The 17701-nt window shown below is 39.6% G+C and overlaps 1 protein-coding gene across 4 annotated transcripts in view; it reads right to left on the reverse strand.

The window, feature by feature from the left end:
• The window catches only part of RUFY1 (RUN and FYVE domain containing 1), a 57370-nt gene that overhangs the window by 23379 nt on the left and 16290 nt on the right, over positions 1-17701 (reverse strand). For all 4 annotated transcript variants that reach the window (XM_061190080.1, XM_061190079.1, XM_061190081.1 and 1 more), the window contains 7 exons: positions 16487-16610; positions 11711-11772; positions 8580-8645; positions 6327-6396; positions 2320-2421; positions 1458-1574; positions 889-1056 (listed from right to left, as the gene is read on the reverse strand). In XM_061190080.1, coding sequence (XP_061046063.1) covers positions 889-1056; positions 1458-1574; positions 2320-2421; positions 6327-6396; positions 8580-8645; positions 11711-11772; positions 16487-16610 — 709 coding nt within the window. The remainder of the gene's footprint in view (positions 1-888; positions 1057-1457; positions 1575-2319; positions 2422-6326; positions 6397-8579; positions 8646-11710; positions 11773-16486; positions 16611-17701) is intronic.

The following is a 17701-nucleotide window of genomic DNA, read 5'->3' on the forward strand; positions in this document are numbered from 1 at the left end:
TTTCAAACTCTGGCGTGACCGGTTCTTTCTGGGCTAGCTCCCCTTGACCACTCTGAAATGACGAGGGAGGTGATCTTGGAGACTCAGCAAGATTAATTTATTGGCAAAGCTTGAAAAGGCAATACTAACTAATATCCTTAATCCACTTCTCCATTTCTTGGGGCAAACAATTAGTACCTGAAGTAGACAGAAACAGACAGCAGAGGGACAGTGAACGTATGACAGGCAAAGTTCAGGTTTAGATTCAAGAGACACAGTTCAGTTTTCAGCTCTATTTATTAGCTGTGCCACCAGGGACATGTGACTTAGCCATTTGATTTTGCCTTGTCACTTATATTTTCCCCCATTTTATAAACTTTTGTCAGGGATTGCCGGGAGACTCAAATAAAATAAATGCGGGGCTTCCCTGATGGCGCAGTGGTTGAGAATCTGCCTGCCAATGCAGGGGACGCGGGTTCGTGCCCTGGTCCGGGAGGATCCCACATGCCGGGGAGCAGCTGGGCCCGTGAGCTACAATTACTGACCCTGCGCATCTGGAGCCCGTGCTCCGCAACAAGAGAGGCCGCGATAGTGAGAGGCCCACGCACCGCGATGAAGAGTGGTCCCCGCTTGCCACAACTAGAGAAAGCCCTCGCACAGAAACGGAGACCCAACACAGCCAAAAAAAAAAAATTAAAAATAAATAAATAAACAAATAAAATAAATGCAATAACATGTAAGATGGCCTAGGACCAGGTCTGCAAATACTAGGCCCTCACAGATGTGTCTATTCTCTCCTTCTGCAGGAAGAATGACCCAAGACTGGAAAGGCAGCACGTGACAAGCTCTACCATTGTAGACAAGCAGCAGGAAACCGGGTTGTGATGTGGACATAAAGCCAAGTCCCACCTGAACTTTGTGAAACATCTGTAAGTTAATTGCTTTGACTTCCTCCAGCTGCTGGCGCAGGGCAACTAGAGTGTCCTGCTTCTCGTGGGTGTCCTTTTCTAGTAACTTCATTGCGATTTCCATTTCGGTTTTCATTCCAATTTGTAGCTCCAGTTCTTTTTCTAGTTCCTTAAAAGGATATTAATAAGGAAAATATTATTAAAGTAGATCACAGAAATGAACTTAACTGATGTTGTATCTTGGGCAGTGCTGAAAATACAAACGGAAGGTCAGAATAGGTTAGGGAGATGTAGACAAGTCTGTCTGGAGCGTTAACTAGATTAAGTTTTTCCCTTTCCTCATTTTACAATGAACACTGGCTCTGCATCAAGTCAACAGAAAGCGGGTAGGTGGCAATGAGGGATACTCCATGAGTATTTTTTTTTCACACGTTAAAAACTTTATTTGCATAAAAACTCACTTGTTTTTAAAAGCAGGTTGAAGCATGTGTGTGCAAAATGCTGACAGAAGTAACATAGAAGGAACAAACTGAGGAATCTTTCTGATAACTCTCAGGCTCGCAAACTCACCAAACGGGCTTTCTTCTCCTCCTTCAGCTGCTTCCACACATCATTGTACATTTCATCCAGACCTTGCCGAGTCTGCTTGTAAGTCTCCAGCTCAACTTTTGTATCCTGTTTTGTTATCTGTGATCAAACAAGAGCACCAGAGGAATGGTTTGCTTACAGAAGCAAGCTAACTACAAAGTATTTAAAAATATAACATATATATATTTTTAAACAGTAGCATAATTTCTACTTTTTTAAGCATAATAGAGAAAGGTTAAAATTTTAAAGGTATTTTGAAATATCTTTGAACATGAAGGATGAGAGCAAGCCAATAGATTTTTGAAAAGGTAGGTGCAGAAAACAATTTAATTTTCTTTAAAACAGAATAGTCTGTTTTAGTTCTGAGTGGGAAAGGTCCCCATTCAGTATTTATCTAGCACATTTTTAGCACTGGGTGAATTTCGAGATGAATCAGATATGGCCTCTACTCTCAAGTCATCAGGTGAGACAGCTGCAAGCCAGCAATTCTACACAACAGCAAGTGGATTCTATAATGGAGGGAGGTGCAAAGAGCTATGGAAACACGGGAGAAGAAGGGTCCAGACCTACTGATGGGTGCCAGAGGCAGCATCACAGGGGACCGGGCTCATGAGAGAAGCTGAAGAGAGAACAGGAACTTTCACTCGCAAAGGCCCAGAAGCAAGGGAGCAGTGCACTTGGGAAACCCCAAGTGATCCAGGTGGCCTGAGAGTGACACGGAAGGGCACTGCGGCAGGATTTTCTGGTGTCAAACAAGGCATCTTTGCACGTTTTGAGCTTGACATCTCTGATGGACATGTCTGAGTGAGGAACATGCCGCCCAGCTGCAAGGCCTACTTCTCACCTCTACGCTTTTTTCACTTTTCTCACGAATTAATTCATTTTGTTCTCTTAATTGTTGCTGTTCTTCTTGAAGTGAACAAATTCGGTCTGTTGCAGCTGAAAGCTGATTAAGAAAGAGTTTTAGATTTCTTAACATCAAAATGAATCTTACTGTTCAAATTAAAAGCTAACATTTGGCATCTTCACAATTGACAATGTATTTTCACATATGTGATATTTTATTTTTTATCCTTGTTTTGAATAGGTAATACATTCACATGGTTCAAAATTCCAAAGATATAAAAACATAAACAGTAAAATCTCTCTCTTACCCCTGCCCCTAGCCATCTCTGCCCTCCCCAGATATTCTTCTTTTACAAATATGATAGCATACTACTTCATGTGGGCAAAGATTTATGGACACAAAATATTAGAAACAGCTTAAATGTCCAATACTAGAAATGGTTTAACAAATCACAGTAAAGGCATAAAACAGAAATATGTAGTTATTAAAATACTTACAAAAGCTTTTAATGACTTGAGAACATACTTATGATATAATAAAAATAAAAAAGCAGGTTATACAGTATGTTCTCACGTCTAGTTTAAAGAAAAAAACTTAACTATGTTAAAAATCCTTAAGAAGAAAAACAAAAACAAACAAACAAAAAACGCTTAAGAAGAGATGGGGACTCTATATACAGCTGTCACTTAGCCAAGGGATTATGAGCTTTTTTCCCCCTGATTCTTCATTATTTTTAGTTTTTCTAGCCAATGAGCAAAAGGATATCTTATCACTAGAGAGAGAATTAAAGAATCTGGGAGAGGAATCACAACCAAACCATTAAAGACGTGCCCCAGGAAAACATCTTCCTTGCCCTGAACGAGTTAACGTAGTTTAGGGAAAAGTGTATAGGAGCAGGTGCCTTCATGTACCTGCTGAGGAGAGGCTAGCAGGAGAGGCGAGTAAATACCCCAACCAAACTGTCCTTTCCCAGCCTCTGAGCCAGCTTGGAGAGAGAAGGTGAGGCTGGAGAAGGAGAAAGAGGCCAGACATTTGCCCTCGATACTTGGCTGTGCTCTTAGCATCATTCACTAATGGGGGGCCCTGAAGCACTGAACTCCTCACCTCCTCTTGGTCAACAGCATCTAGGTCCACTCAGACTCAGAACCCAGGACTGGGGTTTCTAAACATAACTGCTGTGCCCAAGTAAGAAACTTTAAGGCTTGAAACGAGGTGCTAGTTGCTGCAAGGGAAGAAGCAGGCAAAAACCATAAGCTAATTCCCATCCTAATCTCTGAAGACGCAGGGAGCACATCCTGAAGTGAGAGATATACTTTTCTCTGAAGTACATTTTCTATTACATCTGTTTGCCTTTGAAGGAAAAATAAGCCAGTTGTTCAGTTTCAAAAGCTAAATTAGGCTTTCATTCAAAGCATGCCACCTCCCCTCAGAATGGGAGAAAATATTTGCAGATGAAGCAACAGACCAGGGATTAATCTCCAAAATATACAAACAGCTCATGCAGCTCAATATCAAAAAAACAACCCAATCGAAAAATGGGCAGAAGATCTAAATAGACATTTCTCCAAAGAAGACATACAGATGGCCAAAAAGCACATGAAAAGATGCTCAACATCACTAATTATTAGAGAAATGCAAATCAAAACTACAATGAGGTTATCACCTTACACCGGTCAGAATGGCCATCATCAAAAAATCTACAAACAATAATTGCTGGAGAGGGTGTGGAGAAAAGGCAACCCTCCTATACTGTTGGTGGGAATGTAAATTGGTACAGCCACTATGGAGAACAGTATGGAGGTTCCTTAAAAAACTAAAAATAGAGCTACCATATGATCCAGCAATCCCACTCCTGGGCACATATCCAGAGAAAACCATAATTCTAAAAGATACATGTACCCCAATGTTCACTGCAGCATTATTTACAGTAGCCAGGACATGGAAGCAACCTAAATGTCCATCAACAGAGGAATGGATAAAGAAGATGTAGTACATATACACAGTGGAATATTACTCAGCCACAAAAAAGAACGAAATAATGCCATCTGCAGAAACATGGATTGACCTAGAGATTGTCAGACTGAGTGAAGTAAGTCAGACAGAGAAAGACAAATATCATACAATATCGCTTATATGTGGAATCTAAAAAAGGGTATAAATGAACTTATCTACAAAACAGAAATAGAGTTACAGATGTAGAAAACAAACTTACGGTTACCAGGGGGTAAAGGGCAGGGAGGGATAAATTGGAAGATTGGGATTGACATATACAAACTACTATATATAAAACAGATAACTAGTAAGGACCTACTGTATAGCACAGGGAACTCTACTCATTACTATGTAATGGCCTATATGGGAAAAGAATCTAAAAAAGAATGGATATATGTATATGTATAGTTGATTCGCTTTGCTGTGCACCTGAAACTGACACAACATTGTAAATCAACTATACTCCAATAAAAATTATAAAAAAAAAACAAAGCATGCCACCTCATCTGGGAGAACAAAGAGTGAATCCGCTTGTTCTAAAATGAACTAAGGGGACTTCCCTGGTGGTGCAGTGGTTAAGAATCCGCCTGTCAATGCAGGGGACATGGGTTCGAGCCCTGGTCCAGGAAGATCCCACATGCCGTGGAGCAACTAAGCCCGTGCGCCACAACTACTGAGCCTGCACTCTAGAGCCTGCGAGCCACACCTACTGAGCCCGTGCACCACAACTACTGAAGCCCGCATGCCTAGAGCCCGTGCTCCACAACAAGAGAAGCCACTGCAATGAGAAGCCCCTGCATCACAACGAAGAGTAGCCCCCACTCGCCGCAACTGGAGAAAGCCCGTGTGCAGCAACGAAGACCCAACACAGACAAAAATAAATAAAATAAAATAAAAAAATTTAAAAAATAAATAAATAAAATAAAATCAACTAAGGTCTCCTTGAGTGCCTCCACATGTTAAGTGTTGGGCAAGGCACATTTATGTGGTATTAACCTAATTTAATCTTTACAATACTATTGTAAATGTGTTGAATTATCACCCAATTTAGAGATGAGGAAAGTGAGGCCCAAAGGCCCACTCCACCCCCCAGGTGAATTCGAGTCCTTCAGCTCTAAGGGCGATGAAGTCTCTCCCATGATGCCCACCTTTGAATTTCTTTCTCCTGTTACAAATCTGAGCTCCTCTCCTGAAAGCTGTTCAGGCCTGGCCCCTCAGGAGGGCGCAGGAAGTTTAAAGTGAGCCTTAAACTGGATCCTCCATTACAAAGGTGTGCTCTGCGACTCTCCTTTCAGCTGTAACCTGCCTCCACACTGTGGGGGGGTCACTCTCTGGCCCCCCTCACAGCCCTCTTCCTTCCTGGTGAGACTTGGTGGGGAGTGCCGAGCAGCCAGGGACCGCTACCTGTGGAAAGCCTCAGAAAGGCTGAGCAACCCCCCTCCTGCTAACGGGAGACAAGATGTGTCCACCAAGGAGACTGCCGGGCAGCTGGCAGCAAGCTTTCTTCCTCGGCCTCAGCCCTCCTTCTTCCTGTCCTTTCATTCTCTCTCTTCCTAGTGAGAAAGCAGAGAAAGACCACACTGGAGAGGCCGAAACAAGGAAGGGGTGGGCGAGGGTACTTTTACCCCATAAAAGAGCCTGTGCCTTCTGGGCAGCAGGGAGACACACTACATCACAGGAAAGGTGGGAAAAGAGGAAGAGAATAGCACGTTCACAAAAGGAGTAGGGCTTTTCCAGCTAGGACTTGTCTTCTACTGGACCACTGTGAGGTGATAAAACCTAAGTCACTTAGAACTGGCTCATGATCAGTTGCACTGGCTCATGGGAGCCCCGGCCAGGGCAGAACACGGACATTCTGAGGATGTGAAATTCTGAGAATGTCTGTCCTGTGCAGCTCAACCCAAGGTTAGCAATTCCCATTCCTACCAGTGAGAAGCTCTGGTCAGATATACCAACCATACCATTTCTCTTCTTGGGTCATTCTGTTTTAAGAATTTCAGTAAGTTACAAACCTCTTCTTGAAGCTTTGAATTAGTCTTTTCCAACCCTTCTATCTTGGTTTGAAGATCCCCAACTGTGCAGCTGTAAAAAAGAAAATATTAAGTAAATGTGAACTTATAAAAGCTGACTGTTTTCCCAATCTGTAAACAATGAGGATAGAGATTCCTAGATTTCCTGTGTGAAATGGAGAGTCAAAGGGCCTCCAATTAACTCATAGATGAGAATTCTAAATATATATGTATGCAGAGTGTGTGTGTGTGTGTGTGTGTGTGTGTGTGTATATATATATATATATATTTTTTTTTTTTTTAAACTGAAAAGTTTTCAATGTTTTCTCCAAATATGCTACCCATTTCTTGTTTAGCCAACTGGAAAGAAAACAGCGTTTCCCCCAACACAATATATGGGAACCAAAACGCGCTGGCAGTCATATATCTAAAGTAATATTCATAACAAGATATTGGTACTTTTGGGTAGTAGGATCAAAGGTGATTTTTAAATCTTTTTTATACTTTGTCCCATTTTTCACATATTCTTTAAGTAATATGCACTACTTTCATACCGAAAAATATGTAAAAAGCTAATGTAGACTTGACAAACAACAGTAATAATAACCACAAAAATAATAGTAGTAGTTTTCTTTTTGGACAATGTGTCAGGCCCTGTTTGTTCTAAGCAGTTTAAATGCATCAACTCCCCACAATTCTGTGAGGCAAATCTTACTGTTAATCTGTTTTACAGATGAGGAAACCATAACTTTATATTGAAAAACTCACTTAACTTCATACCCCTATGAACCCAGGTGGTCTGGCTCCAGAGCCTGCACTTTTAGGCAACAGACCCTACTGCCAAAAACTGGGGCTTTTTGCCGGTGAGGGGGGGTACCAAGAAACAAACCTGACAAGGCTAATGAACCAAGGTTCAAGAATTGGGCGGGAGAAAAATAAAAATACAAATTGACACAAAATGAAAACGTCAACAAAACAAAACATATAGAAGGAATTACAAGTTTTAAGAGTATGCCATTTTCAATTCTGTACCAGCTACATAACTCAGAATATATCAATAAAATTTCTATTTTTCCTTAGAAAACATAAATTATCAAAAAAGATATATCCTCACGAGGAGAAAAGCTAGATGAATTAACAGCTAAGGAAAAACTGAAAAGCTGGCAAAGTACTGCCTCCATACAGGCTTTGAGCTTCAAATTTTTAAGGAGCAAATAATGCTCATGAACTAGAAGGTGTTCCCAGGCACAGAAACACGGCAAAGCTTCCTGATTCATTTTGTGAAGCTGCATAACCCTGATACCATGCCAGAGGGGAAACTATGGAACAACTATGTTAGGTTACATGTTAAGAGAATGATTAAATTATTAAAGCTATGATCAAGTAGAGTTTACCCCTACGAAGAAATCCATTAATAAACTATACTACATCAATAGATTAAGGGATAAAAGTCATGATTAACTTAATGGATGCTAAAAGGCATCTGATAAAATTCAACATCTATTCCTTATAAAAGTTCTCAATAAACTAAGAATGGATTAAGAATCTCACTCTCAAAATAAAAGCCAGCGTCACACCTCAGGAAAGCTCAGAGCAGCCCTACCCTAGGTGTGTTCTGAAGAACACACTAGCTCCTCTGCCTGTTTCATTGGCTTTGGGGGCCAGACAGGCTGCTCCCGCAGAGAACTGCTAATGTGCACAGTGTACTCTCTAAAGAGGGTTCAGAGAGAGAATTATATTTCCTAAACACGTTAGGCTGAGAATCTCCATCCATTCTCCATCCACACCCGCAACAACTAGTGTTTCATGAAACACAGGAGCAGCTTTCCAATTAAAATGAAAATTCAAGATAAAGATACCTGCTGTCACTATTGAATTGCTCTCAAAGGTCTAGCCCAGTGGTTTTCAACCCTTTTCCTGCCCAGAACGTTGGAGGGATGTGTGTTGATTCCCAGCAGCAATAATGCTTCCCATGCAGTGATTTCCAACTAAGTTGCGGTGGGCTAAGGGGTGGAGAGGTTTCATTTATTACTCTCTAATTTGCATAACTACACAGAACAAAAGATCAAAGGATTCCCCAAAGCTATCAAGAAATCATACTTCTACAGTCTGTACACATGAGCACTGAACGACAACCTTTTTTCTTGGTTTGGAAAAAAGTTAGTTATAAATATATGGCAACTCAAAAAGGTTCCATGAGGCAATTATCGGGCACTGAGAATGAACCGCAACACTGGAAAAAGGAGGGAGTCCTACCTTAAGTGCCGGTTAAGTTCTTCCACATAATTTTTTTGATCAAGGACATCAGTAATTCTTTCATGTCTTTTAAAAAGAACATAAAAAGAGAGAAATTCTTTTTACTCAGGGTTAATACTTTGTAACTGTCCCCCAACCTGTCAGTCACCTTGTAGGAGTACCAATGTCATCAGGAAACCAAGAGATGGTTAGAGCTTAGTAATGCCTGCACGGTCCTGAGTGAACCAGCAAGGCGGGCTGGGAAGACATGGGACACACTGGAAACAGGCTGCCTGGAGAGTAGCCTCCCTGCAGACGCTCCTCCCACCTCTCCCCTAGCATTTGAGAAAGCCACTGGCATGCAAGGTAGAAACACCAAAAGCCACATGTAAATGACTCTCGAGTTAGGAGATGAAGCAGCCCTTGTTTTACTGAAGGAAAAGAAGCTGCCTCAGAAAAGAAGACCACAAGACTCTTCAAAACACAAAGCTGATTAGTCTGGGTTAAAAAAAAAGACTCTGGGAACTCTGGCGGTCCAGTGGTTAGGACTCCGCGCTTTCACTGCCAAGGGGGTAGGTTCAATCCCTGGTCAAGGAACTAAGATCCTGCAAGCTGTGCAGCATGGCCAAAAAAAAAAAAAGCAAAAAGCAAAAACAAAACACAACAAAACAAAACTTCATACATCTTTATAAAAAAAGCAAAAAAGACTTCATCATTTTAAAGTTCGGCTCCCCCCACCAATTTCTTTACATACATATGTACATAAATGGGATCATCTGACTCAGGTTCATGCCACAGGTGCTGGATTTGCTGGTCAGTGCAGTCATTTTTTTTCTTTTACCTTTCTGCCCTTTACATAGCTCTCCCAGGTAACACATACTGATAGCTTGTTGAGTATCCTATGTGTATATAATCATAATATCTACGTATGTTTTTACATATAGTATATGCAATTAAAATATAAAATATATATTAGAGAATTTTGGGGTTTTAAAAAATGGGATATATATACTTCTCAGTATTATACTTTTCTCACTCAATAATACCTGTGGAAATCCCTCTAAATCTACTATACAGTAGGTCAAATTTCTTTTCTTTCATGTCTGTATAATACACAGTGTGGAATACTTCAGATGTTCTACAATTCATTCAATTGCAGATGTCCCTAGGTATCCACGGGGGACTAGTTCCAGAACCTCTGTGGATACCAAAATCTGCAGATGCTCAAGTCCCTTATACAAATGGCATAGCACAGCTGACCCTCTATATCTGTGGGTTCCACATCTGCAGGTTGAAGGGCTGACTGTATTCCTTTAATAGTGGATAATCAGTTTATTTCCAGTTCTTTTTGACATTAAGAATATATTTTAAATTTCAAGTGAGTGAATCCTTGTACTGTGGGTGTATGAAGCATTAATGGGATTCCCGCTGGTCCCTTCCTTGGTAAGGTGCACTGCCAGGGCACTGAGAAGGAAGAGTTCTCATTACAAAGACGTGTGAAAGACAGGTAACAGATGTATGTGGTAAAATATTCAAACACAGTGCAAGGGTTTACAGTGAAACTCCCTCCCATGCCTGTCTCCTGACCTCTTCCCCACAGGCGGCCGTGTTTTCAGGTCGATGTGCCTCTCTAGAAATGATCCATGTATATGGAAGTACAACATATAAATATGGTTGTATGTCTTTTTTGTTATAACATAAATGGTAGCATGTTATATACATTGTTTGCTTTATTTTTTCCAGGATAACTTCTTTTAATGCTCTTGTTAACAAGGATGAGGTAGAGCTACAACGTGGCATGAAAAGACATCCAAGACACAGTAGGATCAAAGAATAAGTCTAGTGGCAACTTAAATGTACCTTTCCATTTACATCCAAACCATAAAGCAAATTACACTACCAACAAATATATACCTGCAAGGCAGTAAAGAAAGGCTTGGAAGGAGTCATGCATGAGTAGCTTCCTAGCTTCCTCTGAAGAAGCAGGGGGAGTGAGATTGAGATGGAGACGAGGGGATAGTGTTAATGGGGAAATTTGCCTTGTACTCTCTATTCTTCCACAGAGCCTAATTCCTTAAACAATGGGAATAGGAATGTATTACCACTGTAATTAAAAATAGCTAAATAAAAAATAAAAATTCAAACCGCAAAAACAAAAGTAGCATTCTTTGTCAATAGTTACATGAAAAGATACAACATCACTAATCATCAGGGAAATGCAAATCAAAAACCACAATATGCTATCATGTCATACCCATTAGAATGGCTATCACCGAAAAGACAAGAAGTAATAAGTGTAGGCCAGGATGCAGAGAAAAGGGAACACTTGTGCACTGTTGGTGGGAATGTAAATTGGTGCAGCCACTATGGAAAACAGTATGGCAATTCCTCAAAAAATTAAAAAACAGAATTACTAAATGATCCAGCAATTCCACTTCTGGGTATTTAGCCAAAGAAAATGAAAACTAACTTGAAAATGTATATGCACCCCCATGTTCATTGCAGCATTATTTATAACAGTCGAGATATGGAAACAACCTAACTGTCCATCAATGGATGTGGTATATTCATATAATAAAATACTATATTCATCCATAAAAAAGAAGGAAATCCTACCATTTCTGACAACATGAATGGACTTTGAGGGCATTATGCTAAGTGAAATATGTAAAACAGTGAAAGACAAATACCTTATGATCTTACTTATATGTGGAATCTAAAATAAACACAAAACCAAACTCACAGATACAGGGACTGGTGGTTGCCAGAGGTGGGGGGGTGGGGGAGTGGGTGAATGGGGCCATAAGGCACAAACTTCCAGTTATAAAATAAGTAAGTCCTGAGGATGTAATGTACAGCATGGTGACTGTAGTTAATAATACTGTATTGCATATTTGAAATTTGCTAAGAGAGTGGATCCTAAAAATTCTTATCACAAGAAAAGAAATTTTTTGTAACTATGTATGGTGATGTATGTTAACTAGACTTATTGTGGTGATCATTTTGCAATATATACAAATATCAGATCATTACGTTGTATGCTTGAAACTAATATAATGTTATATGTTAATTATACCTCAATTTTAAAAAGTAGCATTCTTTGCCAGAATTTCATTAAAAACGTGAAGAACAGCATACAATACAGAACTTACTCTCTGCCACCATCAAGATCCTGCACATCCTTAATGTAGAGAGAAAAATCGATCACTCCAACCTGATAGAAATAAAATGTACCAGTTTAAATGAAAAATAACTTTTCGCACTTTCCACAAACCTTACAGTCTAAAATTCAGGGTATTTACCTTCCTATCTCAGGATAAAACAATAGGATTGTTAGGATAACTTGACAATCAGTTAGGTTAACCAGCTTAAAGCAGCAATCAGTCAAACAAACAAACCAAAAGAAAAATAACCCCATCACCTTCTAGAAGAAAAACTTACTAAAAATCAGAATTTAAGGGAATATTCTGAAGTTTTACCACCTAGTTATGATTTGTTTCTTGCATTTATTCAACAATCAAATTGTTGACAAAGATCAACAAAGTTCTTTGGGTACAAAGTAATAAAAAAAAAAAGAGACCTGGATCTCTAAAGTGGTGACCTTAACTGATAACTCTGACTCCTTCTTCCCCCAAACTGGGGTGAAAAGGTCCAGTCAGTATTTCAGGGAAAATTCTCTGCTGTTGTGGTGAACTAGGGGCTCCAAGACCCCTCAACATCTCAAAGTCAGGGGCTTTGTCCAGAAATAAGGCACTTCAGAGAGAGTGAATGAGAGCCCTAGTCTGCCACCATCCACTCTAATGTGAGTAAGTGCAGCCATTCCTTTGAAATATAGGAAAATTGGGTCCATCAATAGAGAAATATTTAAATCAGTCACGTTATAGCCATACTGCAGAACCCTATGCAACCATAACAAAGAATGCAGGGAATGAATATGTAATGAAATGAAGAAAGCTCCAGGATAAAATTTTAACTCAAAGAATACTATGTACAGCATTAACTCCTTATAGTAACCTCACTTATGTTAAAACCAAAGCTATACATGATGTTTTCTGCAACTCCTCTGTTGCGCCTCCCACCAATCTATATTCCTGACCCTTGAACCTGGGTGGCCAGTAAGGCCTGTCTTTATGAGCAGAAAGCAGCAGAAAGGATGCTGTGACTTCTGCAGCTAGGTTAACAAAGGCAGTACAAGCTTCCTCCTGGCTCTTTCCCTTGGGCATATACCTTTGAAGTTCTGAGCTTCCATGGGAAAAGTCTGGCTAACCTTGAGGCACCACGCTGGAGGCCATGTGGAGAGACCACGTGTAGACAGAGATGCCCAAGAAGCCCCTGCTGCTCCAGCCTCAGCTCCCTGAGCCTTCTCAGCCCAGAGGACAGAGAGTGAGAGTGCATATGCCTTCAGCCACTCCAGCCCCAGCCACCAACTGCCTGTGATCACAGGCATGCTTAAGAGTCACCGTGCTGAGCTCAGCCATCCCTCAAATATGAGGGACTGTAATCATTTATGTGACTGTTAATTTGTTACACTGCAACAGAAAACCAGAAAAGATTTAATTAAAAACAAAACCTATGTATACATAAATGCATAGGAAAAGTAGAAAAAGTCCCTCAAATTTTTACCATTATCTGTGGGGACAAGAGTGGGACTGAAGGGGGAGAGGAGAAGGGGAGCTTGAATTTCACTTTTCACTTTACATGCTTCTGTAATTGCTTAACTTTTTTTCAACAAGCATGCATTTCTTTTGTAATACAAAAATAATTAAAAAAGAAATATATATTTGACTGGAAAAAAAGCAACAATAGAGGGAATGAGAAAGAATATCCAAAGTAGAAATTAATGGACTAGAAAACACATAAAGCTCTCCTCTCAAAGCAGAAGTGATGTGTAAAAGCAAGACCTGGTTCTTTGAGCTCAACACAGTAGACAAATCTCTACCAAATGCACAATATTACAATTTAGAAAAGTGAGATTTAAAAAAGCTGTAAGAAAATACTCTCATGCAACTAATAGATCTGAATGAAACAAATGATTTCTGGAAAAATATAAATGACTAAAAATTTTTCTAAGACTTAGGAAACCAATAAATTGACCAAAGCTATGCAAAAAATTAAAGTGGTCAAAGCATGAGGACCATAAAGCTTTTGCATAAAGCTGAAACTGTCATACCAGCAAGTTTTAACAAACCTTTAAAGAAAAATAATTCCTGCTCTAATAAACTGTTGTGGAAAACAAGAAAGAAAAGAATATCATCCAGTTTATTTTATGAGGTCATACAATCCTGACACTGAAAAGTGACAAAGACAGTATAGAAAAGGAAAATTCAGACCAGTGTCACTTTTAAGTAGAAATACAAAATTTCCAAATAAACCACAGACATATTAAATCTAGGAGTATACTAAAAGAATAATGCACGATGACCAAGTAAGGTTTATTTTATGATATCGCAATAGGAAACCTAAGAATTAATTCAATTAAAACTATGGGTTAAAAATGGATATGACATCTCAATAGATGCCAAAAAAGGTATTTGATAGCATTCAATGTTCATTTTTAAATAAAAATATAAAGTAAGTTAGAATAGAACAGTACTTCCTAAACATGAGAAAGAGGATCCCTCAGGGTGCAATAGCAAATACTCATACTTTATGGTGACATACGAGAGGTATTAAAGATAAGAATAGGCCAGGGGGCTCAATCACATCTATCACTTAATAAAAATCCCAATTAAATTTTTATTTTGGAATCTGACAAAATGATGTTCAAGGTCATCTGGCAGAATGGACAGCCTCAACTATACCTGAAAAAGAAGTACAACAAAGTAGGCAGGAGGTGAACTGCCAGAGCATAAAACACACTATGTGGTTTTGGTAATTAAAAGACTACGTTACTGGCAGAAATAAAAAGATCCACAGACTAAATAGAGAGTCCAGAAATAAGCCTCAGAGCATAATGGATATTTCAACACATGATAAAGGTGGAATTTTAAATTAGTAGGAAAATAATATTTGATACATGATATTGAGAAAACTGGTTTACTACTGTACTTATATAAGAAATCTAGACTTCTACTTCACACTATGTCAAAATGAATAACAGGCAGATTATTTAAGTGTAAAAAATATACATGTGATTTAAAAAATTAGGTTAATTTTTAGACGTGGAAGGACCTTCTAAGCACAATACCTTAGAAGGTATAAAGGAAAAGTACATTAAATATGACCGCCAAAAAAAAAAAAAAAAAAAAAGTCTACAGGGAAAACAAGCCCCGAGACAGCAGAAAAAAAAAATTTATAACAAATATTCTGACAAATGGTAAATATCCTTAATCTATAATAAAGGAGTGGAAAAAGGTGGAAAACTTAAAAAAATGGGCAAAGGATATGAACAGGTGAACCACCAATGGCAAATAAAACATGAAAAAAATACTTCATCTTCCTAGTTCTCAAAAATATAAACTTGAGATGAAGAGTTGTTTTTCTCTCAGATTAAAAAAGACCAAGAATGCTCACATATCATCACAACACTCATGCAGAATGTGTACACTCTGACACAGCAACCTCAAAACTTATCCTAAAAAAATAAACAGACATGAGTAAAAAGAAGTATGAGGATGTTTATAATATCATTGTTATAACATGGAAACAACTTACATTAATAAGTATTGGTTAAATAAATTATGGTACATTCATAAAATGGATTACTATGCAGTTGTTTAAAATCGTTTATATCTCTTGACATCAAGAGCTATGTGGAACATATTATTAAATAAAAAAATTGCAAAATGGTGTGCTTGGAATAATCATATTTTGGTTTAATGAAAAAAGAAAACTCCAAACATCTGTCTCTGAAATATAAATACACACATACACCTTTCTTCATGTGCTGCAAGGATGTATCCTGAAATGTAACACTGAATTAGCTCTTTCTGTGTAATGGGATTATATGTGATATTTTGTTTCTTTTCAAAAAAACTTCTTTGTATTTTTTGAAAAATATTTAACAGGCAAAAACAAGAAAACTACTGGGAAAAAAAAAAAAAAAAAAAAGAGAGGAGAGGTTACCAAAAAAAAAGCTGACCTGGTCATGGAGGGATTGGGGAAACTTTAGATTCATGCCCAAACATGTAGTGGGAAGAAGCCTGGGCCACTGCCCAGTTACAGATGCCCTGAAGAGGTGGAGGTGAGGGTGGGGCAGGGTGTCCTGATTTACAGTCCCTGCCACCACGAGTTTAGGCCTCAGCCCTGGTCACCAGCTCCCGTGCAAGAGGAAAGCCCATGGCAAGAGGGCTGTCCCACCCCATGGGGCACTCTGCATCTTACTGCCTACTTTCATTTGTGTTCCGTTTTACCATCTGACTTCCCAAATCTCTCCTGAGTCTATTTTCCCACTCCCCATGCAACTTGGGGCTTCCAGACTTGTCTGCTCAATGTTTTTGCTTTCTCTGTTCTTGGCTGCTTCTAACTCATGAACTGGATGGTTCCTAGCTTGATCTTTCTCAATCCCAGGCCTGATCATTTCAGTGTACTGCTTAAATACCGCCAAAGGTTTTTAAGTTCCAAAGTTCCAGGGACAAAAACTAAAGCCTCTAACATGGCACTGATGGCCTAACAACTGGGCCAGCCTCCACCTTCACTTCACTCATCGAGCATCCTGTGTTCTAGCCATGGAGAACTGTTTCCCGTTCCCAAACATGCCATGCTCTCTGTGTGTGCCTCTGTGCCTTTGCCCAAGCTATTTTTCACCCTTCCCCAAGACCTTTGCCAGCTGCTCCCCGCTCTGGTCCAGCACAGGACCTTGCACGGCCCTGTGCCAGATGCCCCCTGCCATCTGCCCCTTCCTTAGGTTCAGCATATGTCTGCAGATCCTATGCAAAATCCCTGGCCCAAACAAGGCATTCGATCTGGAGTAAAAATTCCCATTTTACCTGAGAATCCAAGTCTTCTCCTTTTAAACAGAGGTTGGCATCAAGCACATTGAGTCCCACCAGCAGACCAACAATCACCATCCCTTCTTCCTCCATCATTAATGCCTCAGGCTCATAGAACTCACTGAAAGAGATTGATACAACAGCAACACCTTCACCACCCTTCTCTTGGACCTACTCTGCCTTTTCACCTCTTAGCTCATGGCCTGGCTGCCAACTTCATCAGGAGCCAGAGGCTCCCTTGTGTGAATTCCCTTCTTCCTTCTATTTCCTCTCCCACTTTAAGTGCTGCTATCTCTTCTCTGGCCTCTCCTCTCTTCCCGTGGCTTAAAATGGACTCCTCCTACTTCTGGTCTAGGGTTAGCTCCTCTGTTTGGACCCTGGACCCCAGTCCTTCTCATCTCTTGGCTCCTGTGTTCCTGAACATCACTCTGCCCCTCCTGTCCACCCTGGCTCCTTCTTTTGTGTTGCTATGAACTGCTTCTACACTTACATTCATGTCAACATAAAGTGGGATCCCACAGCCTCCCCCACCACCCATCCAAGGATAAAACTCTTCCCTCTTCCCTGTGTCCCATGGAACAACACTGGCTGCTTTTACTTCCTTACCTCCAAGTCACCTCAGCCATTACAGTGAGGCTCCATCCATTACTGCTCTGGTCACCAGCGATTAGCTAATTTACCATCGTGTGTGTGAGTACATGAGAACTTATTATCCTAAGAATTAGTTGTTTAGAACAAAATCTGTACCTCAGAGTTACTCAGTATAACGGTACTCAAAGAAGAGTACAAAGTACGTGAACTATTTGAAATCAGTATTTATCATGAAAAGATATGTTCAATAATAAGCCATGACTTGAAAACAATGGAAAATTTTGGGTGACAGGCCATACTGTAAAAGACATTTTTATTTCAGTTAGATAAGAGAATTATCTCTGGAGAGATTTGTTCCTTGTAAATGCTCATATCCTGGAGAAAATTCCTCTTATAATGGTTACTTTTGTTTATAGAGTTATAAATATAAAAAATGAACCCAGTCATAAATTTCAGAGATAGACAGTTCGTCTTTACTGATGCCAAGAGATATAAAAGTTTACAAACTGAATGTGGAATCCTAAAACAGGTAATCTAGATATGTTCTCTTACAAAAAGCAGGGTTTTATACTTTAAAATTGCCCACTGAATCTACTTCAAGTTATTTTTCCCCTATTATCA

This window comes from Eubalaena glacialis, chromosome 4 (assembly GCF_028564815.1).
Source record: "Eubalaena glacialis isolate mEubGla1 chromosome 4, mEubGla1.1.hap2.+ XY, whole genome shotgun sequence".
Taxonomy (NCBI): Eukaryota; Metazoa; Chordata; class Mammalia; order Artiodactyla; family Balaenidae; genus Eubalaena; species Eubalaena glacialis.